This window comes from Aedes albopictus, chromosome 3 (assembly GCF_035046485.1).
Source record: "Aedes albopictus strain Foshan chromosome 3, AalbF5, whole genome shotgun sequence".
NCBI classification, from domain to species: Eukaryota; Metazoa; Arthropoda; class Insecta; order Diptera; family Culicidae; genus Aedes; species Aedes albopictus.
Genome location: NC_085138.1, coordinates 90,106,344 through 90,132,229, shown reverse-complemented (window position 1 = coordinate 90,132,229; position 25,886 = coordinate 90,106,344). Strand labels below are relative to the sequence as shown.

The 25,886-nt window shown below is 43.6% G+C and overlaps 1 protein-coding gene across 4 annotated transcripts; it reads left to right on the top strand.

Moving 5' to 3' along the window:
- LOC115254178 (growth hormone-regulated TBC protein 1-A) lies at positions 1-25,886 on the top strand. 4 transcript variants are annotated; one of them, XM_062855869.1, is made up of 6 exons: positions 1-953; positions 19,160-19,271; positions 22,318-22,613; positions 22,689-22,835; positions 24,142-24,324; positions 24,398-25,886. In XM_062855869.1, the coding sequence occupies exons 2-6, from the start codon at positions 19,252-19,254 to the stop codon at positions 24,751-24,753; spliced, it is 1,002 nt and encodes a 333-aa protein (XP_062711853.1). In that variant the 5' UTR covers positions 1-953; positions 19,160-19,251; the 3' UTR covers positions 24,754-25,886. The 4 variants fall into 4 exon arrangements, with proteins under 4 accessions (XP_062711853.1, XP_062711852.1, XP_029728886.2 ...); XM_062855868.1 differs by having other exon boundaries at positions 2-953; positions 19,150-19,271; XM_029873026.2 differs by having other exon boundaries at positions 2-953; positions 19,143-19,271.

Below are 25,886 nucleotides of genomic sequence, written 5' to 3'. Positions count from 1 at the left end.
AAAAATCATACAGTCATACCAACTCCCCTACTACCATGCAGCCCATCTCGTTGTTCGCCCACTCATATATCTACAAAGTGTCTGGACCCGCAGTGCGATACGGTATACGATACAAGGAACATTATACGTATCTGCAGTGCCATTAGACAGAGACCATTGATTGAGTTGATCATGTGTTTACTACTAGTTACGGTGCGGTCTTATGGTCTACTAGACTAGCTAAGTGGTTGGAAAAAATGGCAAGAAAGAAGAACAATACACCCACCCATTTTCATTGAAAATCGTCGTCTTGGTCTTGGGACGGTATGCGACGATGACGACTATGCTAAAGCCATAGTCACCGACCGTGTGCAAAGCAGTAGGTACCTACCTCGCTAATCGTTCTCCGCGACGACTTACTCATAGCCGCGGCGCCGCCGGGTTTCATCATTAGCTGGAAAGTGGTGCTCTTCGTCGCGCGTTTATTGCCAATCGCACAAATGGTCAAACAGTTGTGATTCCGCTATTCTAATCTCGGGTCGCGAGGCTGGTAGTAAAACAGCAGTTATTACGTGCATCAGCCGGAGCAGCTCGGTGAAGATATTATAAACACCTTCGTCGCGTCGTCGTCGGTTCGAGGAGGGAGGAACGATTGGAATGAAGTGAAGCACCCAGCCAGAGTGTGCCTTCTTGAAGCGTTCAGTGAAGTGATAAGGTGGGAAGAGTAGTGAAGAAGCCCGTTTTTATCGTGCCGTATGCAAAATAAGTTGTAGTCTCATCCAGGAATGTTGCGAAGTAAACCGCAGTAAGGTGTTCCGCAAGTGTGTTCATCCACAACAAAGCACCGCGGGGATGGCATAGAAAAATCCCCAAATTGAAACCACTCTCGCAGTGCTGCTCAGTGCAGTGAACTTGCTGCGGGGTTTGTTGGGCCACCACCAATGCTAAGTGGGCGAAACAATCCACTTCAGTAGGTCAGTAGTTCTCTATATACATAGTAGGCAGTGCAATGTGTACGAATGAAGAACATCTCTCCAGATTTAAATTTAAACACGAGAGATGCACAAAAAGTGAATAAAGAATGACTGTGACGGCGCCGACGAACGTAATGCTTTCGGTACTGTGAGAGGTGGATAAGGGTGGCGCACATCAGAGCACATGGTGTACCGTCAACTGAGGTGGTATTGAGCACATTAAAATTTAAGAATTTTATGAACAAGAAATTTATATATGGAATTCAGTGTTATAGTTTCTATTTTATCAAAGGTGATTGGAAGGTTTTCTTCTAACCATCCTTGATTTTATACAACCCGTTTTAGCATCATAATGATTTAATTTTCCTCACTGATTCATTATGCAACTGCATTGACTTGCATTATGAAAAACAGCTAAACAATGTTCATGAAGATGAACATTGCATTCGTTATAATTATCCAACACAGAAGACTTTTTCAAAAAAAGTGTAGAATTAGCATTTAAGTTAAAATACACATTAATAAAAACAAAAAAAAAACTTTTTCAAATTAGAGTTCAAATTTACTTCGCCATATGCGTAATTGGGTTCTTTAGGGGTATCCGGATTATTTCATAATCGGATTCTTCGCCCAAAAATTAGTCGAAATCCAAAATTTCATATTTTTTGGAGCCCGGGAACTATTTTTAAAATGCATTTAAAGTTTGTATGGGGAAAATTTTTTGTTCGGGTCGAACTGTCACTTTAACGATTGAACTGTCATTCTATCCACGAAAATTAAAACTGTTTTGTTAATTTAACCATCAAAACAAAGGCGTTGGAATCCAATAAAATCACGTTATACTCAGAAAAATGAGCTCTTTCGATTAGGCTGTAGAAAATAGCAATATTTTATTCACTAAACAACCCAATTAGGTTTTTAAATTTAGAAAAAGATTATGATTTTTTATTTTTAACCGAAAGAGCACGTTTTTCTAAGCCACTATGATTTTTTCATATTTTTAGAATTTTATTTTGATACACTGCCTATGATCGTATAACTGTCCCATATGAATAGGAAACCCAGCAAATATGGGACTGATATGCGATCATGGGTAGTACAGGTACTCTTCGATATAACGTACAAAAAATTTTTCTCTTTGTACGTTATATCGAAGTGTACGTTATATCGAAGCAGAGAAAAAAATAATCTTTTTTATGCTTATATTGATTATTTCGACGTTAAATTAACCCCAAATAATGATTTCGGTGAAATTCACAAAACCAATAATGAAAAACATTAGTTTTCACGAAAAGGTAATTTCGTTTTTTGTGCTTCGATATAACGTACATTTTGCTTCGATATAACGTACACTAAATTTTTCCCCAAATTGCCCTAATTCTAGAATACAAGGTTAATACTGCAAGAAAACATTGATTTGAGTGGTTTCGTAGCTTATCTGAGGGTTATTCCTGGGAAAAATTAAAATTTTCAATGTTGTACGTTATATCGAAGCAAAATGTACGTTATATCGAATTCGCTATATCGAGGGTACGCTATATCGAGGGTACGTTATATCGAAGAATACCTGTACCACAAATCAATTTCAAAGAGATTTTTTCAAATCGCCTTTTGACAGGGGCAACTGCTTGACAGCTCCGCTCAGTACAAAATCCGACGAGGGGTGATTCATCAAATGGCTCCCGTACAAACTTCAAAGTGATTTTTAAATAGGTTCCCGGGCACCAAAATTCATGAAAATTTGGATTTCGGCTTAGTTTGGCATGCAGATTCAGAATATGGAATTATCTCAACACCGTTAAAGAAGCCAATTCCCGCCATATCAAATGAGCTGAAGGATCCAGCAAAATTTTGTGCTGAACTTTCAGCAAAGTTTGCTGAATTTCTGCAAAATGGTGGTCAGCAGAGTTTACTGAACAAATCAGAAAATTTTGCTGAATTTCAGTATAATTTTTGCTCGGCAAAATTTAGCAAAATTTTGCTAAAACCTCAAATCGATATTTCGGTGTGTAGATCCGTGTTGAATATTACTCTCAATGCATATTTTTTACACTTCTTACACCCATAAGAAGGGTATAAATCGCTCGAAAAACCCGACTTTCGATCTGAGGTCCGGATGACCTCGCCGAACTGAGCAAATGTTTGTATGTGTGTGTGTATTAGCGTGGTTCATAAAATCGTTTTTGCTCCACACCGGTTATTTGATTCGTAATCAGATTTTAAGCCTTCTCCCCAAAAATTGAGTTGATTTGGTGGAAAATTGAGAGTGCACAAGCCCTTCAAAGTTTATATGGGAATTACTATGGGAAAAGGACGTTTTCAATTCAATTGACCGTAGCATTTCTCCAAGTGCCCTAGAGTGTTAGTTGACCCTTGATTCTTCTAGGCTACTCTATCAGCTACAACTTTGCCGAAGACCACATTCAAATCGGCCGCCTCATTAATTAGTTATTGATTATTGTCCAGAATGAAAATCGTTGATCATGATGGTTATTGGTTATACTATTCGATAGGCATCACTGCAATTTGCCTTGAAACATAGTAGCCATGATTTCTGTGTGCTATCTTTCGCGCCATGTGCAGCAATGTTGCCTGCTGGGAAGCTGAACGATCACTGTTAAAGTTTCTCCAGTTGGATATAAATCGATAATTAATTAATCAGACGTCCGATTTGAATGCGGTCTTCGGCAAAGTTGTAAGTGGTAGACTAGCAGAGGAGTACCAAGGGTCAACTAACACTCTAGGGCACCTGGGGAAATGCCACGGTCAATTGAATGAAAAACGTCCTTTTCCCATAGTAATTCCCATACAAACTTTGAAGGGCTTGTACACTCTCAATTTGACACCAATCAGCTCAATTTCTGGAAGAAGGCTCAGAATCTGGTTACGAATCGAATACGCGGTGTGTTGCAAAAACGATTTTTTGAACCTAGTGTGTATGTGCGTTACAAAAAAATTCACTCACGTTTCTCAGCCGTCCGTCAACCGATTTGGGTTCCCTTGACAGCAAATGAAAGCTACAACATCCTAGTAGAACGCTAGATTCTTATTTGGATTGGACATGTGGTTACCGAGGTATCTTTCGAAAAGTACTTGTGAGTGATATCAATGATTTCCTTTTTTCCATACTATATTACATGATCTACAATCATTAATGCAAATGGTTATCAGGTATCAGAAGGCCGGTATCAGAAGGCCGGCTCCAGAGGCACGTTATCCTCCATTTGTGACATTTGTGCCAACGCCATAATAAAAGCCTCTTTCATCATTTACCTGAGGGAAAAGGAAGGAAATAAGGATAAGGTAGGGAAATAGGAAAAAAACTGTAAGAGGATACTATGACATAAGCGTACCACAATGGGTTCAAACAGCGCCCTGAAAAGGGCACTGTAATAACGCATAAAGTGAAAGAGAGCCTATAGCTCTTTACCACAGCGAGTTAAGAACAACAGAATATCCTGAAGATCCAGGTTTCTGAAGTCAGTTTCAGTTAATAAGTGTTTACCGAATACTCGGAAACGCAGTTGCGCAAAAACTGGACAGTTACATATCAAATGATACGAAGTTCCATAATCGGATTCACAGCTATCACTTGCAAATGAATCAGCTTGCTGAATATTCGCCATGTGATAGCTGAGTCGGCAGTGGCTAGTCAATGCTTTGACCAGAATGATGCAATTCTGCTTTGACAGATTTGTAAGATACTTCGCCACCCTTGGAGATGGCTCAGTACAATACAATTTGGTTTGACGACATAACTCTATTCCAGTATTGTCTGTGTTGAGTGGTAGCCCAGGTGTGAATCTGAAGCTTTACCCAACACTTCGATATCGGAAAACTTACTGAGGGCCAACGAAGTCATGTGATGCTCCAGTGCGAGCTAACTCATCAGCCAATTCATTTTCAACGATGGAAGAATGGCCAGGTACCCATACAAGGTGAACAGCGTTTGCTGAATTCAGCTCCTCGATTTGAGTTCGACAAGCGATAACTACCTTCGACCTAGAGTTGGCCGAAGCAAGTGCTTTAATAGCAGCCTGGCTATCTGAACAGAAGTAAATTACTTTGCCCATTACGTGCTGCTGAAGTGCTGATTGCACTCCGCACATAAGAGCAAAGATTTCGGCCTGAAAAACGGTGCAGTGTCTAAGTGAGTAAGACTGATACAGCCTTAGCTCACGAGAATAAACACCAGCACCTGCTCGACCTTCGAGAAGGGAGCCATCAGTGTAACATACGATGCCGTCTGGAATACTTCTTTCCAGATATCCAGATGTCCACTCCTCCCGGGAAGGGAATTTCGTGGAAAATGTCCTATATGGAAAATTACAAGCAATTGTAAGATCACTTGGAGCAAGAACAATTTTGTCCCAACTCACCAAAAGTGAAAACAACGAGGTGTGTGTTGATGTGCGGTTCACAGGAGTTTCCTCTAGTAGACCGAGTACCCGTAACCGGTAAGTGCAAGAAAGTGCTTCTTGTTTGAGATGAATGTGTAGTGGGGCAACGTCAAAGAGAACTTCAAGCGCTGCCGTGGGAGTTGAAGAGAACGCTCCAGCAGGGATGGGAACACTCACTTGCAAAGAGTTACACTCACTTGGTATTTTCTCAGCTCAGAAGCGTGTAATCAAGAAACGATGTATGGAAGACCTTGGCCTTGAGGTTTTGTCTAAAACTTTGTCGAATAGAGTAGGGGTCGCACACGAATCCCAAAGTCGTGACAGATCTGTGAAGGCAACTCTCCACGAGGTGAGTGTAAATTACATTCACCTCGTGGAGAGTTACCTTCGCAGCTCCCTAACGACTTCAGTATGCGTGGGCGACCCCTACTCTATTTGGCAAACTTTTAGACAAAACCACAGAGCAAAAATCGTCCATACATCGTTTTTTTTATTGCACGTTTCTGAGCTGAGAAAACTGCAAGTGAATGTAACTCTTTGCAAGTGAGTGTTCCCATCCTTGCGCTCCAGACATCGCCATTAAGCACATCCTTTGGAGATGGCCTAATTTTGATTGGACCGTTCTCACTCCGCCCATTTGCCACCACACAAGACATCCATAAGCCAATATTGGACGAGCAACAGTTGCGTAAATCCATTTGATATACTTTGGGTTTTAGACCCAAGTTGTACCAAAAGTACGTCGGCATTGCCCGAAGACCATACAAGCTTTCTTGATTCTGAACTCAACATGAGGTGTCCAGGAAAGCTTGGAATCAAGAATGACTCCAACGAACGTACTTTACCTGTTCAGTCACATTGATTTCAGAATCAAAGAGACGTAAAGATTGAACACCATTACGGTTTCGCTTTTCCGTGAAGAGAACAATAGATGTTTTACTCGGATTTACCGAAAGGCCATATTGGCGACACCAACCCTCAACTACCTGAAGGGCACTTTGCATCAGGTCGAAAAGGGTACTGATGCACATACCGACTAACAATGCTAGGTAGTCGTCGGCAAAACCATAAGTAGGAAAACCGCTATTATTGAGTTGCCTCAATAGCGTATCTGCTACTAGATTCCACAAAAGTGGTGATAAGACTCTTCCTTGGGGGCATCCACAAACACTCAATTTCCTAATCGCCGTTTGACGCAATGTCGAGAAGACATGTCGGTTTTTGAGCATTTGGTGAATCCAATTGGAAATCATTGGAGATATACCATGACCCCGTGTGGCTTCCAATATGGCATCGAAAGGCACGTTGTCATAGGCACCCTCGATATCTAAGAAAACACCTAAGCAAGATTACTTTTGAGCGAATGCCTTCTCGATATCGTAAACAACCTTGTGTAAAAGAGTCACAGTGGACTTACCAGATTGGTAGGCATGTTGGTTCACATGAAGTGGCACGTTGGCCAGATGAACATCACGGATGTGATGATCCACAATGCGTTCTAAGCATTTCAGAAGAAAAGAGGTCAAACTGATAGGTCTGAAGCTTTTTGCTTCTTCATGCGACGCACGACCCAGTTTCGGAATGAACTTCACAGTAATATCCCGCCAAGATTTGGGAATATACCCTGTAGCAAAACTGCAAACAAGTATTTTTTTCAAAACATGTTTGAAATAATCAAATCCCTTCTGAAGCAAAATAGGATAAATCCCATCTGCCCCAGGAGATTTGAAAGGAGCAAAACTGGAAGCATTTCCTCCCTTTTTTGATTTTTTATTAAATAACGAAGCAATATTTTCAAAATCAGTTTTCGTGCACATGTAGAGTATGGATCAAGGTATCTTCTGATTTTTTTGTAGTGGAATTTTTTTTTTCGTTTTTGCAGAAACCATTTTTGAATAAAATTTCACAAAAAAAAAATGGTTTCTGAAAAAATGGAAAACATTTTCCATCTAAAAAAAAAAACAAAAATAGAAGATACCTTGATCCATACTCTACATGCGTACGAAAACCGATTTTGAAAATATTGCTTCGTTATTTAATTAAAAATCAAAACAAAAAAAAATGAGGAAATGCTTCCAGTTTCGCCTTAAGTGCCCGCTCAATCGATTCTATAGTTACAATACTCCGAGCCGAGGCCAGGGAATCATAACTACAAATAACTACAAGAAAAGACATCAGGTTCATCCGAAGATGTAATTATCCACACATCCAGCCCAGTCAACACACGATCGTATATGATGTTGGACAGGATGCAAAACTGGAGGCGATATACGCACATTTTACACGCGGTTAAATGGAAGCAGGTACGTATATGGCAGACCCGCCTCTTTCGGGAGAAAAAGCGCAGCCTGGAAGAAGCGGAGTGTGAAGAAATGGAACTGCTGTGCCGTTCCCAAGAAACACGGAAGTTCTATCAGAAGCTCAACGCATCCCGCAACGGCTTCGTGCCGCGAGCCGAAATATGCAGGAATAAAGACGGAGGCCTCTTGACGGACGGACGTGAGGTGATCGAAAGGTGGAAGCAGCACTTCGATCAGCACCTGAACGGCGTGGAGAACGTAGGCACGGGAGCCCACGGCAACGGAGGAAACGACGACGTCAGTGCAGCGGAGGACGGAAATGAACCAACTCCCACGCTGAGGGAAGTTAAGGATGCCATTCACCAGCTCAAAACCAACAAAGCAGCTGGTAAGGATGGTATCGCAGCTGAACTCATCAAGATGGGCCCAGAAAAGTTGGCCACCTGTCTGCATCGGCTGATAGTCAGGATCTGGGAAACCGAACAGCTACCGGAGGAGTGGAAGGAAGGGGTAATCTGCCCCATTCACAAGAAAGGCGACCATTTGGAATGTGAGAACTTCAGGGCGATCATTAATTTGAATGCTGCCTACAAAGTGCTATCCCAGATCATCTTCCGTCGTCTGTCACCTAAAACGAATGAGTTCGTGGGAAGTTATCAAGCCGACTTCATCGACGGCCGGTCGACAACGAACCAGATCTTTACCGTACGGCAAATCCTCCAGAAATGCCGTGAATACCAGGTCTCAACGCATCACCTGTTCATCGACTTCAAAGCGGCATACGACAGTATCGACCGCGCAGAGCTATGGAGAATCATGGACGAAAACGGCTTTCCTGGGAAGCTGACTAGACTGATTAAAGCAACGATGGACGGTGTTCAAAACTGAGTAAGGGTTTCGGGTGAACTATCCAGTTCATTCGAATCTCGCCGGGGACTGCGGCAAGGTGATGGACTCTCATGCCTACTCTTCAACATCGCTCTTTTTTTTTTTTCTTCTTAACCATAGGGGAAAAAATCTGCTCAACAGACACCCTAACAGGAAGGTTGGGGTAGTGTGGGGTTAAGGCCGTCTTCTACAATACTAGTAAAAGCCAGGACTACTCTCTCCTCGACCCACTAAAACACATTCGTATGGTCGCCAAACCCTTCGTCACTCCGGAACCACCAAGAAGGTATTGCTTCAGAGAGGGGCTAGTGCACATCGCACCCTCAAGGTTAGCTGCGTAGCCTAGCAGCAACGAACATCGATGACTCGCTCTGGAGAGTCCATCACGGTAGCATGCTGACGTTTAGCCAATTTCCCGAGTAGTCCTCGCCACTCCCTTTGTCCTCGGCAGACGGGCAGGGTCAACCCCGTCCGCGCCCAACTGCTTGGCAGACGTCAAGAACTGATGCCCACGTGCAACCCGATCTGACCTGCCCGTAAGGAAGGGTATCACTACCCTTCAGGCCCTATCAGATGCACCCGAAGGTTGCAGACAGCAGGGTCTCACCTACCCCGACCCTTGTCGAGGACCCCTTTCCAACCGCGGGTTCGTATCCAACCCAGTAGACCGACGCTACGACAGCACCGCTACCGGGACTTCCTCTCCGCGGCCACTTAATCGCTGTAAGGAGCTATCTCGACCGTAGGGCACCGGTATGACCTACGAAGCCGACTTCGAACTCCTGGACCACCTCTTGTACTGCATCTGGACTAGCCATTCTCCGAGTCCACGCGCCACCTCCTCTGTAGCTCCCAGACGATATGGGTGATAGCCATTGAAATGGCGTTCCAGCTAACCTCATCCCTACACATCCTCTGAACCAAATTGTCCGGAGTTGTGTCCTCCCCGCATGTGGCAAGCATGCGGTCACGCATTGTGCGAAAACGCGTTTCCACACTGGGCATTCGGGAGAATCCGCATGCCCGAAACGGTGTAGATACTGTCGGAAGCAATCATGACCTGTAAGGACCTGTGTCAGGTGGAATGTAACTTCCCCATGGCGCCTATTAATCCAACTATCTACCCTCGGTATCAACCTATGGGTCCACCTTCCTTTGGTGGAACTGTCCCACGCGCGCTGCCATTTGACCATAGAGTCCATCCTGGCAGTCCTGCGTATGCCTCTTGTGCCGCGCATTTCGAAGCACTTCATGTCCTCACTGATGCTGATAGGCACCATACCAGTAATGACGCAGAGAGCATCATATGACACGGTACGGTACGCGCTCGCAACCCTCAGGCACATAAGCCTGTAAGTACTTTCCAGCTTCCGTCGGTAGCATTTAGTACTTAGGGCGGTGCCCCATGCCGGGCCGCCATACCTAAGTATGGACGTAGCAATACTAGCCAGAAGCTTGCGCTTACTGGCGTACACCGCAGAGCTATTGGACATCATCCGGGACAGTGCCGCAATAGCTGTGGAGGCTCTTTTACAGGCATAATCGACGTGGTTACCGAAGGTAAGCTATCGTCGATCATCACGTCCAAGTGTTTGATGGAGCGCTATGACAGGATAGTGCACTCTCCTACACTGATCTCCGTCTGCTGTTCCGACTTCCGGTTGTTAACAACCGTCACCTCTGTCTTGTGGTGAGCCAGCTCCAGTTTCCTGGACCGCATTCACGCCTCCACAACCTTGATCGAGTGGTCGGTAGTCAACTTCACCTCCTCGATCGTTTCACCGTAGACTTCGAGCGTAATGTCGTCGGCAAATCCGACAATCTCCACTCCCACTGGGTACTCTAACCTCAACACCTCGTCGTACATGACATTCCATAACACCGGATCCGTGATGGAACCTTGCGGGACTCCTGAGGTTATGTGAAAGCACTTCCGACCCACCTCCGTGTCGTAGACTAGTACACAATTCTGAAAGTAACTTTCGAGAATCTTGTACAGGTACTCCGGTATCCCCGGACGCAAGAGCGCATCGGCAGTAGCAGACCAGCTGGTGCTATTAAACGCATTCCTTACATCCAGAGTCACTACGGCGCAGAAGCGAATTCCCCTCCTCTTAGGCTCGAGTGCTTTCTCGGTGGTTTTTGTAACCGACAAGATAGCGTCTACGGTGGACCTCCCCTTCCGGAAGCCGTACTGGTTGCTCGAAAGGCCATTTTCGCCCTCGACATTCTATTGAGGATGATCTCTTCGAGCACCTTCCCCGCCGTGTCAATCAAGCATATTGGTCTATATGCCGACGGGTCTCCGGGTGGTTTCCCCGCCTTTGGCAATAGTACCAGGCTCTGCCTCTTCCAAACTTCTGGGAAAACTCCCTCGTCCAGGCATTTCTGCATAGCAGACCTGAACATCTCGGGAGCCTCTTCAATAGCTACTTTTAAGGCCAGGTTCGGAACTTCGTCCGGACCTGGGGCCTTACCTACGCTAAGGGACTTAGCCATCCCCGTAAGTTCCACATCGGTGACCCCCTCCTCATCGCCAGCACCTGTCCCCGGCTGTCCTACGAAAGGAGGCCAAGGACTAGGATCATGACGCGGAAAAAGTCCTCCAATGATCCCCTCCAACATCTCTGGAGATTGCTTTGTAGGAGCCATCACACCTCTCGTCTTGGCCATAACGATCCTGTAGGCGTCACCCCACGGGTTCGTATTGGCACTCTGACAGAGACCCTCAAAGCAGGCCTTTTTGCTTGCTCTTATCTTGGTCTTGAGCGCGGCTTTTGCAGCGGTGAACACCACCCGACGTTCGTTTCGCTCTTCCTCTGATCGTGCTCGCTGCATCCGCCGCCTAGCCCGTAGGCAGGCGCGGCGCAGGTCCGCAATATCGTCGGTCCACCAGTAAGTCGGTGGCCTCCCATTTCTAGGGTGGACTCGCCTAGGCATGGTCGCATCACACGCACGTGAGAGCACCGCTACCAGCTCGTCGCCGTCCAAACCGATTAAGCTTCGCTCACGGCGGAGCGCCTCCCTAAATGCCCCTTCGTCGAAGTATGATGTCTTCCACCTGCGAGGGCTTGGCCTTGGCCTAGCTGTCTGCTGTTGTTGTAGTCGATACTGTAGCGAACTGCCAGGTGGTCGCTGTGAGTGTAGCCATCATCTACTCTCCAGTTCGAACTACTTGTTAAACCAGGACTACAAAAGGTCACGTCAATAATTGACTCCGCTCCGTTTCGACTTTAGGTACTCTTGGTACCGACATTAGCCAAGTCGACATCTAAGATGGCCAGTGTTTCTAGCAGGATCTGACCCCGCTGGTTCGTGAAACGGCTTCCCCATTCCACGGCCCATACATTAAAGTCACCCGCTATTACCACCGGCCTTCGCCCTGTTAGCATGGTCGTTAAGCGGTCCAGCATTTGCGTGAACCGCTCGATCGGCCATCGCGGAGGCGCATAACAGCTACAGAAGAACACACCGTTTACTTTGGCGACCACGAAGCCCTCATAGGTAGTAGACACCAACTCCTGAACGGGGTATTTACCCGTCGTCCATATCGCCGCCATTTTTCTGGTCCCATCCGCGACTGTTCGGCTGTTCGGGTTCGTTTGGAAGTTAACCATCAATGTTAGCTTCTTTTCCCGATCAGCCTAGATAGCTGTGTAGTGTCGGTAGCGGTTGTCTCAATTGGCTAAGAATAACACTACGGATCGCCTGATCCAGTGGTAAGAGTCCACTAAACAGGTGACCCCTAATTCATGGTGTTATGCGGCTTTATGCTTACCGTGCCAAAGAATGAATGGTTAGGGGGGTCTAATAAAAACCTAACCACAAACGGAGCCTGTGGAGAATTAGGGCGTCCTCCACAGTATTACGCCCTTACTGCACTAACCGGAGCAATAGTGCCGTTGACCTTGCGTTTCTCCGAGATAATCAGTTGTCCTTCTTAAGTCTCAAATTTGAGGCTAAATAAGGGTGGGATTATTCAAATGTTGTAAATTAGCTTACATTACCACCTATATGGTTTCGCTTAAGGCGTTTTCGCCATTGGCGTTTTTCAATTGACACCGATTTGGTTTGCTGTTGATTTTTCCTTTTTGTGCTGTGATTGTGAAGAGTGTAATCCTGTCTAGTTTGGGTAGTGGCTACGGCTAGGAAACCTCAGATCAATTTTCAGCGTAAAAATTGTGCGTAGCCCAAGTGGCTCTACTTCAAAAAGTTCATTTTCATAGGGTAACTTCTATATAGGTTACCTTGTGAACCCAGTTTGCTTTTTTCATTATAAATGAAGTGCCGTGCCTCGAGCATGCTATATCTTAGAATAACGTAAACAGTATGTTTCAACATTTCCTTATTGATGACTTCAAGCAAGCTCTTGTATTCAGCATCTTTTCGCTGGTATTTGGCAGTATTGCTACGATGATTACATCATCTGAAGTAGCTCAAACATTAATTTGAGATGCTTCAGTTGGATGGATTACTTAGGTAGTACAGTTCATGGATAACTTAACATAGAATTTCACCTAACCCAACTCTGCATGAGCAGAATTTGTCATGTGTTGACTGATTGGCATGTGTCAGATGAGGAGTCTCCATGTGACCTTCTTTGCACTTTTGAGTGTTCTTTCGCAAAATGTGCGTATTCAGGCGACCCTGCTCAACAAACTAGGAAACCTGTACTTATTGGTTGCAACTACATTTTATCGATAACTCGCTTCCATTGCTACTCTAAGAGAGTTTCACTGTGATTTTGTACCTAAAATGCCCTCCATTATGGTATACCATAACTATTGCTTTAAAAGAAGCTTGTCCTCTGCGGTCTGTGCGGACCGCAAGAGGTATTCCTGAATGGAACTCTGATCTGTTCAAGTTCAAAATATCTTCGGATAACCCATTCTTTTGTATAGTTACGAATCTCTAGTTTTCGCTTGAGAATTGTAGCTATATAATCGACTTAGTGGGCCCTAAAAAGCTCTGCTTACTTCAAATCTCCAGGTGCAAATGGGGGTTTGTCCTATTTTTCTCCAAAAGGATTTGAGTATTTCAAACATGTTTGGAACTCTTGTAGTTTGCTATTGGATATTTTCATGGCGTGAAATTACTCCATAGTTTTATCCCGAAAGGGTGCGTGCGTTGTATAAAGAAGGAATGAGTTCTAGATTCATCTGGTTACCTCGTTCTTTCTGAAATGCTTGAAACGCATTATCGATTATCACATCTGTGATGTTCGTCTGGCTGACATGCCTTTTCATGTGAACTCACATGCGTCCCAATTTGGGATGTCCACAGTGACTCTTTTACACAAAGTTGTATACGTTTTCAAGAAAGTACTCACTCAAACGTAGTTTTTGCTTGAGTGATTTCTTGAATATTGAGGATGCTTTCGATGATGTGCCTTTCAATGTCATATTGAAAGTTGCATGACGTCACAAGCTACCTCCAATGAGCTATAGGCTCTCTTTACGCTTATGCGTTTTACAATGTCCTTTTCAGGGCACTGATTAAACCCGCTGTGGTATGGGCTATGAGCTCTCGTTGCGCTTATGCATTCATTCCCTCTTCTAGGGCACCCCTTCCTATTTCATCACCTTTCCCTTTCCTAATCCCATTCCATCCCTTGTCCCATTCCCTCAGGTAAATGATGAAATAGGCTTATATGTATGGCGATGGCACAAATGTCCCAAATGGAGGATAACGTGCCTCTGGAGCCGGCCTTCTGATAGCTGTCTGCTGTTGTTGTAGTCGATACTGTAGCGAACTGCCAGGTGGTCGCTGTGAGTGTAGCCATCATCTACTCTCCAGTTCGAACTACTTGTTAAACCAGGACTACAAAAGGTCACGTCAATAATTGACTCCGCTCCGTTTCGACTTTAGGTACTCTTGGTACCGACATTAGCCAAGTCGACATCTAAGATGGCCAGTGTTTCTAGCAGGATCTGACCCCGCTGGTTCGTGAAACGGCTTCCCCATTCCACGGCCCATACATTAAAGTCACCCGCTATTACCACCGGCCTTCGCCCTGTTAGCATGGTCGTTAAGCGGTCCAGCATTTGCGTGAACCGCTCGATCGGCCATCGCGGAGGCGCATAACAGCTACAGAAGAACACACCGTTTACTTTGGCGACCACGAAGCCCTCATAGGTAGTAGACACCAACTCCTGAACGGGGTATTTACCCGTCGTCCATATCGCCGCCATTTTTCTGGTCCCATCCGCGACCCAGTTGCCGTTGCCGGCGGGTACTCGGTATGGGTCCGATATGATGGCGATATCCGTCTCCCACTCAGAAACCGCCCGACAAAGCAGTTGCTGAGCCGCATTACAGTGGTTCAGGTTCAGCTGCGTTACCTGCACTGTGATTTGTTGTTCACTGCGGTTTTCTTGCAGGCCGGGACCTTGGACCACCCATCGGATTTCTGTTGTTCGAGGATTTCCCGGTACAGATCATGCAGATGGGCGGACTCGTGCAGCTTTGGGCCTTATGACCTTCAGCGCCGCATCGCCTACAGAGTTTGCGCCTGTCGGGGCCTTTGCAGTCCCCCGACTTGTGTCCTGGTTTCAGACACCTGAAGCAAACCTCTGCTGGCTCGTGGAATGTCAGGTGACATACACACCAGCCCACCTTTATACTCCCTACTTTAACGGACTTTTTAACATCCGCCACAGGTAGCTGAACCAAAGCTATCTGTGTCCCTGCTGGCCCTCTCCGTAGCTTAACGGCTGCGGCGGCCACCTGCACATTGCACTGTTGCCGCAGTGCCGTGACGAGCTCTTCCACTTCGGTGATCTCATCAATGTCCTTGACCTTCAGAGTCGCCTCATGTGTCAGAGCCTTCACCTGCACACCCTCACCAAGGACCTCTTCTGCTAGCCTCTTATAGGCGGTGGCCTTGTGTTCCTTCTGGCGCTTCAGCTCCAGGATCATCTCGCCCGTACGAGTACGTCTAATACTGCGTACGTCGGCTCCAAGACCCTCAAGCTTGGCGTCGCTTCGCATCGTCTTCAAGACGTCCGAGTACTTGGACTGTTCCGTCTTAATGACGATCGCGTCGCTTTTCTCGCGCTTGGCACCTGCCCTCCTACGCCTTGGCTTGGCGTCCTGCGCTACTACCTGCGGATTCGCCTTTTTCTTTTTCTTCCGCTCTACCTTCGTTCAAGCGGGGTCCTCTCCTTGGATCCCCCTGCTCTGTGGCTGTTGAGGGCCCACCAGCGGTCGCAACCCCTTGTTCCCATCGTTCCGGGACGGGCCAGCCTTTTCAGGCCCACCTTTCCCAGCTTTCCCTGGGGAACCCTGGCTGGGGTCCGACCTTCCGGCATTATTACCGACTTTCGGGGTAATGATTCGCCTGGCTTTGCGGGCACCGCCAGACAGCTCCTCGCCTGACGGCTGCCTCGCCCGCTTCTGCGATTGCTTGCCCCGTTTGTCGCGAGCTGTCGCTTCTGCCTGTTTCGGGCTTCCTGCGAAGGAGAAGGCCTCCGTTTGGGTAAACTTCGGCACTTTCTCATTTGCAGGCTCCGCTGCTGCAGCAGTCAGCAACGCGAGTGCCACGTGCTCCTGCTTGGCATCGTCGATCGACACCCTAAGTCGAAGCAAGGCCGTTTTCAGGCCCATGCTTATGTTCGACTTAGTGGACGCAAAGTCGATGATTTTGCCAAGCTGCAGCTCAGCCACCTCTATTGCGGACCGTCCTTTGGTTTCTTGGTTGACGGCCCTCAACAAGCACGCTCCGTCCACAACCTCCACCGGCTGGCTTGCCGGGAAGTGGACTGGAGCACCCACGCTCGAGCTGCGTACGCAACTCCCAGCGCCTATCTCCTCACTTCTCCTTGTCGGAGACCTCATCAACCCGCTTCTTGCGAAGGGGTTGATCCCACCACTACTTCCACCTAAGTTCTGATTTGTTTTATTTGAGTGATCAACATCGCTCTGGAAGGTGTGATGCGACGAGCCAGGCTCAACAGCCGGGGAACGATTTTCACAAAATCCGGTCAATTTGTGTGCTTTGCGGACGACATGGACATTATTGCCAGAACATTTGGAACGGTGGCAGAGCTGTGCACCCGCCTTAAACGCGAAGCAGCAAAGATCGGACTGGTGGTGAATGCCTCAAAACCAAGTACATGCTGGTAGGCGGAACCGAACACGACCGGATCCGTCTGATTAGTAATGTTACGATAGACGGGGATACTTTCGAGGTGGTGGAGGAATTCGTCTACCTCGGATCCTTGGCTGACGACAACGTGAGCCGTGAAATTCGGAGGCGCATCATCAGTGGAAGTCGGGCCTACTACGGGCTCCAGAAGAAACTACGGTCGAAAAAGATTCACCCACGTACCAAATGCACCATGTACAAAACGCTAATAAGACCGGTGGTTCTCTACGGACACGAGACATGGACCATGCTCGAGGAGGACCTGCAAGCACTTGGAGTTTTCGAGCGATGGGTGCTAAGGACGATCTTCGGCGGCGTGCAGGAGAACGGTGTGTGGCGGAGAAGGATGAACCAGGAAGGATGAAGGATGCTACTGATCCGGTAGGCACAAGAAGGCGTGGAGCGCAGCGAGCACGATGGCCGGACCAGGTGGAGCGTGACCTGGCGAGCATTGGGCACGGCCGAGGATGGAGAGCGGCAGTCACAAACCAAGTAATATGGCGTACTATTGTTGATTATGTCTTGTCTTAAATGTGATGTTGAACAAATAAATGTATGTATGTAAGTATTACCGGAGGAATGGATGGAAGGTATCGTGTGTCCCATCTATGAAAAGGGCGACAAGTTGGATTGCGGGAACTATCGCGCGATCGATCACACTACTGAGCGCTGCCTACAAGATACTCTCTCAAATTTTATGCCGCCGGCTATCACCGATTGCAAGAGAGTTCGTGGGGGCAATATCAGGCTGGATTCATGGGTGAGCGCGCTACGACAGATAAGATGATCGCCATCCGCCAGGTATTACATAAAAGCCGCGAATACAATGTGTCCACACATCACTTGTTCATCGATTTTAAATCGGCGTATGAAATAATCGATCGAGACCAGCTATGGCAGATTATGCACGAATACGGATTCCCGAAAAAACTGATAAGATTGATCAAGGAGACGATGGGTCGAGTGGTGTGCGTAGTTCGAGTATCAGGGACACTCTCGAGTCCTTTCGAATCTCGCAGAGCGTTATGGCAAGGTGATGGTCGTCGGCGTCGGTGGTGTAGTGTCAAGCGTGGTTGCCTCTCAACCCAGTCGGGTTCAATTCCCGTCAATGCCGATGGGATTTTCTGAGATATAAAATCCGTGATCACGCCTTCCCTCGGATAGGAAGTAAAGCCGTAGGTCCCGGCCCATGTGTAGATGGGCTCGATATGTAGGTCCTCAGGTGTGGTGGCTGTCTCCCTGGGGCGTCGGAATTTAAGGCTTAGCTCCTAGACCCACACAGATCGAAACAAGAGTGTAAAATTCTGTGACATATGATGCACATAATTGGAGCGTGGGATATCGCAGAAGTTTACATGACATATCATGTAAAGTTCATGAAATATCATGTAAACTTCCATTATATGTCATGTAATTCAACATGACTCTGAGAGTTTACATGACATATAACATAAATTTACATGATATATATTGTAAACCATCATAACACTAAGTTTTCATGTCAAAAATGAAGTTTACATGACGTGTAAACCTCATTATTTTTATCTGTGCAGCCGACGGTAAAACACAACTGGCGCCGAACGGTGCTAGTTGGCCAGATAAAAGAAGAAAAGGTGATGGTATTTCGTGCTTGCTGTTCAACATTGCTAGAATCATGCCGAATTATGCCGCTGACTCATAAAACCATAAAACAGCAGCATAAAGCAATGCAACAAAACAAACGGGTGCGAGCCATGTCGCTGATGAACTGTATGGGAAAAGCAAAAGTGGGTTATTATCTTGTACTTAAAAATCTTTGGAGTCATATATTTTTTATACTACCCGGGTAGAGGTGAACTCAATAATGGTACATTTTGCAATACTCAACCTTAATTTTTTTTGTTCTTGGTTTGCCATTGTAATGTCAAAATTTGACATTCTTCAGTTATTTCATAGAACAATGTCAGTTGTTATTTTTGCCTTTTTGTCACTTATTTCAAACAAACCAATGGCAAATTTTACCATTCAGTAATTCTTTTTGGATGGTAAAACTTGCAATTGTTTTGTAATTCTTTTCTGCCCGGGTAAGCTACTCGAAAATTGTGCAATACTGTAAATTCTCATAAAATTGTATTGCTTTTTGTGTGATTCCTGGTGGTTTTGGTATTCTAGGTTGGTGATAATAAAACACTAAGCTGAGAAGCAGTACCAGTGGCGACGATACGTCACGAAGAAGAAAAATAAGATAATTAAACGTCGTTTACATATTTCACATTTCCAGTGCTCAATACCACCTCGGTTCACGGTAATCACACTTCAGTGTTGTTAGTGCAGTCAGCCGGTGTGACTGACAATGATGTGAGCGCGCAGTGCGTTCGATTGGCGTCGCCGTCCACGTCAGGAATTATCGTGTGAAAGTTGCAAAATCAACCAACCGGTAGCGCACATTTTATTCATTGTGTTCTTTTCTCTCCAGGCACCAGCCACTAGTAGTGCTATCATAGGTCGACCGTCGTCAGCGTGGTGGAAGAATCGTCGCGTCATTACTAAAGCAAACAGACACCATCCGTGAGGGAGCTAGCAGCATGGCAGTTTCGAAATTCAGGTGAGTCACTCTGTTGTTTTTGAACTTGCTTTCGTTGGAAAGTCATTTTATAAATTACGAAATTGCGGTTTGGTGTTTTGGGGAAGATGGGACAATCACGGTGCAAAAATGTCCACGAGCAACAGTGATGCTTTTGAATCATGGCGATTATGGCAATTGGTTTGATACGCATGGATAGTAAAAGTTTTATTTTGCAAATCATAATGTACTAGAATGGTAATGAGTGTGAATGGTACCTTATAAAATTTTGTTGTGGGCCATATGATGCTTGCAGTTTGCTGGAACCTCTAGGGCGAGGCAGCTAGGTATTTGCAGCTGAATGATAAAAACAAGATATGGAGCAATGAATATCACTGATAAGCATAGGGAGTGAATAATTGGTAAGGCATGAGAATGATTAATTTGATCGTTTTGAACCTTGATAGAAATTGATCAGCATTTTGATGGCTAGACGATTTATTCATGAACACATGTTCGTAAAAAGTTCAAACGTGATCGATTGTTGTAGACTATATTTGAATTATGATACCATGATATCGTTTGAAAGGTTAACATCTTAACCAATAATTCATACTGGTAAATTTGAAAATAGGTAATTGTTGATAGAAACACATTCTTTATTTTCATCATCAATAAATGATCAATACGATGCAATTGAAGATTACCCATTGACTGTTATCAACAAGGCTGCGCGTTGCTATTTCATAGTTTTTTTTTCATTGCGTTATCTGAATAGGAAAGGCTTCCTATCGAATATCAGCAGACCTAATGGTGTTGTTTTAGACTACTGTAGTTTTTTTTGTTATAGAGTGTATCAAAAGTACGTTATTTTTGCAATTTTAGGAACACTAGATAGGATACAATTTAAAGTTCTATGCATTATCCATTCCTCTGATTTCATTTCCCCAAGCTAAGTTTAGAGAAGCAATGGGTCTCGAGATGAACTATAGTTTGTTCCAGAAAATAAGTGAATAATAACTGATTTTGTTATTATAAGATCAAACCAAGGGCAAAACATATCTGAACTATAAACACAGTTTTTTTAAATCATCCAACTAAGAAATTCTCAATTTTAATAGTGACACAACTGACAAAACTGACGGAATAAGCTTTGACATAAACATAAATGTGCCCTACCCGAACAGGGAATGAGAACAAATCTATAATAAATTGATAACTCATTTTGTTATTGATAACAAAATGAAATCAAAACAAGTTTCCGTTCCGAATTGTTTTTATTTATGTAATATCAAATTGTTCTTTTGTTAAATATCATTTTGTTATCATTTCAAAAACTCCATAATAGCAAGATTTGATTTCAAAAATCCAAAATAGGTTTAACATCCCGGGTAGAGGTGAACAACAAACTAGCTCAAAAGGACACATAAACAAGCTCAAAAGGGCACATAAATAACAAAACATGCTATCATTGTAAAACTTGTCATTGGCGAATTATATTGAATATTATAATAACATAATAATAACAAATACATATAACTATCATACTATCAGCCATAATATCAGAACAGTAACATAATTTACCATCATACTAAAATTTGTTATTATTTTGACATTATTTTTGCTATTATTTTGTTATTGCAATGGCAAAATCATTTGTTATACCATAGAAATTTAGTTATTATTTTTGTTATTTTAACTCTTATTTCAAACAAACTAATGGATAATGTTGTCATTCAAACATTCTATTTTAATGGCAAAACTTGCCCTTCATTTACCATTTCGCTCTACCCGGGATGCTTTATTATATAAATATAAATTATATTCACTAAATATTTGTTAAATTTTCCTAAGTATTGTACTTATATTGACACAAAATTTATATTTAGCTGATTCTGGGTAATGGTCATGCTATTGATTTAAATTGGCTACGTAGGCTACGGGGCTTACAACAAAATTTCAAACCGCTGCCAAAGACGCAAACATCAATATTTTTCAATGAAATTTTGAGGTTCACTTCATTATTAGTTGTAGTTTCAAATAAAAAATTGGAGTCCCGAGGACAGTTTTATTCCGGTGGACGTTTGGGTCAGGATGGGTACAAATTGCATAACCTTGCTTTTAGCAAGGCCCCATTAGTTGGAATTCAAATGAATTCATCTGAAAAGTGGGTAGTTCCATGCATTATTGTATATTACGTCAGGCCAGAGGGTTAAGAAGTATGTAAGTAGTGTAAAACTTTTTCAAGGCCTCCAAAATATTTTCAAGTTTGACTCTAATTTCTATGCGATTGTAAAAGTTTTTAAGGCACGCAAGAAGTAGATTTTTTTGTCCTAAGCTGGGTCTTAAGCATATTGAACATGACTATAAGTAAAACTTGAAGATAAACATACTGTTTTTGTATAAAAAATCATGTGTTTCACGAAGGTGAGACGATTTTGAAAGAAATTGCCTACATTTTGGCGTACCGCATTAAGTACTTTTGTGATGCAGAAAACAGAAAATGAGTGTGCCATTTATTGTCGAAAGAAAAGCGTGAGAAGCGACGATTTTCCACATTTGGAAAGATTCCCTGATTTGCAGCGCACAGAAATTAAGACATTGCGCGCTGATTATATAGAATCAACCCATGAAACTACCACGCGCCTCCTACTCCTCCATTTGCTACTGGGAAGAGTTCGATGGAGCCCCTTGGTATTTCACAACAAGTCAAAGCGGGAAATGCCAGCGGGCGTTTTGCCTCACCCAAAAAGGCGTTTTGCCTCTTGCAGTTTTCCGGCACCTAAAAAATAACACTTTTTTGAATTGTTTATTTGAATGGGAAATTTTGTGGGAACGCGGGCCAAAAGTTGAAGTCTCTTAGGTAAAGGAGTAAACTGCTCTCCAAGGCAGAATACGACCTTAAAATAAGCATCATTTGAGGTTTATGACCACATATGCTTAGCCGGGGCGTTATGCCCCTCTTTCCCCTAGTGAGGAAATGGGAGGTGTGTGAAAATTTGGCCATTAATTCAATTCTTACAAGTTTTGTTTGTACCAACACTACTCTATAAAAACAATAAAAAAAAAGGCTCGTTTCAAATTTCAGCGACGTCGATGAGTATGGCTTCAAGCGGGAGCCAGACTTCGATTACCAATCGTACGAGAACATCATGTCCAGCTACTACACGGTCCTAACGACGCGGAGTATCAAGTGGCAACATTTTTCGAAAGATGCAGACATCTTGTCCAAGCCTCGAAAGTTGAAACGCTTCGTCCGCAAAGGTGTACCCGGACCGCTACGGGAGGAAGTATGGATGAAATCCTCCGGCGCGTATCGGATGCAGCAGAAAGAACCAAGTCTATACCAGACACTGCTGCGGTACGAGTATGATCAGGAAATCTGTAAGTAATTACTTCATAGAATATGTATAGCTTGGGAGTGATTGAGACTCATTTGTGTTTAATTATGTTGGCCAGCGGACCAAATCAAAATCGATCTTCCTCGAACCTTCCCGGACAACATCCACTTCGATCAGTACAAGCTCGGCCTGTACAACGTGCTCATAACGTATGCACATCACAACAAAGCGGTCGGCTACTGCCAGGGGCTGAATTACATTGCCGGTGAGTAAAGACAACTACTTCTGCTTAGCTACGAATTGTAATTAAGTGCCTAAATGACCTTTATGCAACTCAGTATCATAATTTCTATTTTATACTACTCATTTGAGTATCATAATTACCAACTTTTCCATACCAGTTCATTACCCAACTAACAATCACTCATTTTACAAGCACCTTTACGACGAATTGATTCAGCATGATGCTGAATAACATTTGGTAAATTTTCAGGTACAACCTTTGTTCGGGTTTTGTTCACACACATTTGGAGAAACTTTAAAGCATAGTGTTGTGTACCAAGTGAAATGGTTGTTGTTAGATCGTTTTACAAATATAAAGTAATGCTGTTATTCAGCTTTTGCAAAAAAGATCAAAAATAAAAAATTGCAAAATTTTTCAATTTCCACGACAGTTTATGATTGGAACTTAATGATGTGAACAAGTATTGTGAAGTAATAACTACAAATAAATTTACCTAAATCCAGATTCGAACTCGAGACCCGTCGTTTGCCAGCCGCATGCCTTCCTATCTGCGCCATCCTAGAGATGATGAATTGCAGCGCTCAAATCAAAACATAAACTTTCCGTGGTTCAATAATGATCAGATTTTGACTCCTATACAAGCACAACATTATGGTTAACGACTGAACAACAGATTAATTCAGCTGTTGTTCAGTACAAAACACTTGTTTTTCATCATGTACTCTGAGTCGAAGCATGATGAAACGAAAGCGCTTATTTGACTTGTGAAAAACACATTATACAGATACATGTCCTAATTTTTACATGAACTTAACAAGAAGCAGAAAAAAATCTTTTTAAACTATGTTGTAAAGGAATTACTGCGAGTCGAATGAAAATCTTATTAAACGCTAAATAAGTGTTTTAAATTATCATTATTAATACCAATACGAAAATTTGAACATTGGCTACTTTTTCAATTGAAATAGCATTTGTACAGTAATGTGTACAGCATAATTTTAGTTCAGCTATAATTACTATTATAGAGTAACTGTTCAGCATGCATGCCTGTTTGCGGCTGGCGATTGTTAGTTGGGATGCATCTGAAATGAGTTACATAATGAAAAATAGTTGCGTAATGTTCATTATGCAACTCATTTGAGTTGCACTATGAACATTATGCAACTGAAATGAGTTGTATAATGAAAAAATCATTGCATAAAATTTTATATGGAACTCGACAAGCCTCGTTGGATAAATGTACGACTCGTGTTGAAAAAATCAACTTTTTGCAACTCGTTACATGAATAACTATATTAACATTGATTTCTCCCCCTCTCTTTCCCAGGCCTGATCTTGATTGTGACGAAGAATGAAGAATCGACGTTCTGGCTGCTCAAAGTGTTAGTGGAAAACGTCGTTCCCCTGTACCACACCAAAAAGATGGAAAACCTCATCACGGATATCGATGTTCTCAGCGAATTGGTTCGATTACGGGTACCCGATGTGCACAAACATATAGCCGATTTAGGTGAGAGAGACAGAGATCCACTATGCTTCGTTTGAAACGCGCTTATTTTCCCCGTTAACTCATTTGTTTTCAGGACTGCCATGGCCTGTGATAGCCACCAAGTGGCTGATTTGCCTTTACGCGGAAGTGGTGCCGACGGAGACTGCCCTCCGGATATGGGACTGTGTGTTTCTCGAGGGCAATAAAATCCTGCTGCGGGCGGGTGTCAGCATCGTGATGCAACTTCGACAGGAAATATTGGCAACGGATGATATTTCCACGTTGATAGGCCTGTTTCGAGCGCTGGAGAAGAACCCCATTCTCATGGATTGCCATAAGTTCGTGAAAAGTATCTTCAAACTGCCGGGAACACTGAAACGGGCACAAATTGATCGACTACGGAGAGAAATCTACGAACAGAGGATAGCCAGTAAACAGAAAGATTCCTAGGGTCTGGAGGACTATATCCTCAAGAGATATAGGCTTAACTTGGTGTAACCAGGAACCAGTGGGGAATAACCCTACCAGTTGTGTGGCCTTCGCAAGTAAGGATTCATCGTTCCACATTGCAAATGATGCTTCTTCTCGAGAATTCTGATTTGCATGTCGAAATGCTAATTGAGTTTGTACTAGAATCAGTTTTGAGAAGCATCATTTGCAATGATAATAAAAGCTGCCGGATGAGCTCGGTTTCAGCACGGCTCACCCGTTTCGATGGGAGTACCGAAAAAGGGGAGAAGGTGGATTATAGCTAGCATTATTGCCTGTGAAGTCAAATGTATGGGGCATATATCTATGCGCTACGAGAAGAGATAATGTTGACCTTAAGATTTCACCGGTAGTGTAATTAGTCGGTTCTTCATCGTAATTTATTGACTCTCTCGTGGTTCTCGTTCTCACATATAATTACGAATGGTTGCAAATGCTATTCCAAATCCAAACCTTTTTTCGTGTGCTCCTATTAAAACGGAAAATTAATATCAAATAGATGTAGGAATTTCATATTACAGCAGAGAAGTTTGAGAATGGTAGCTCTGGGCGTGTTAGTGGAATAACTGTAAGTAATAAAAAAATCGAGTTAAATACTTTCCGCTTAATTTCAACTTTGTATTTAACTATAGTTCAGTCAAGTACGAGTCCTAAACACAATCTTGTTACAGTTGATGTTGAAATACGTATCTGTTATAGAATGCAAACACATAATTGGAATTCAACGGAACGGTATTTAACTCCATTTATATTCGTTATTATCTTGCTTAAAAAAGAAAGCGACCAAAAAGCGTATGCAAAAAATATGTCACAAATTGTCAATGCTTTTATAGAATTGATTAGTTTGGCTAATATGATTTTCTACTTGGGGAAAGTCCTACTCAATAAACATTCAGTCATCAGACATGTCAGTGAAAATGCATTTGTTCGAGCAGCTAGGACAATAAAAATAATCGTTGATTTTATTGATAAACGTAACGTATGTAGGTGCAGCTAGTAGCTAGTATACCCAAGTTAGGGAATTTTACGACAATGTGATTCATATTTGGATATGTTCCATACAATAATGTAAATAAATATAGTGTAATATTCAA

Coding starts and splice junctions, on each gene's coding strand:
- LOC115254178 (XM_062855869.1), top strand. CDS start 19,252: ATGGCAGTTTCGAAATTCAG. Junction 22,614..22,688: donor CGAGTATGATCAGGAAATCT/GTAAGTAATTAC, acceptor TATGTTGGCCAG/CGGACCAAATCAAAATCGAT. Junction 24,325..24,397: donor CAAACATATAGCCGATTTAG/GTGAGAGAGACA, acceptor ATTTGTTTTCAG/GACTGCCATGGCCTGTGATA.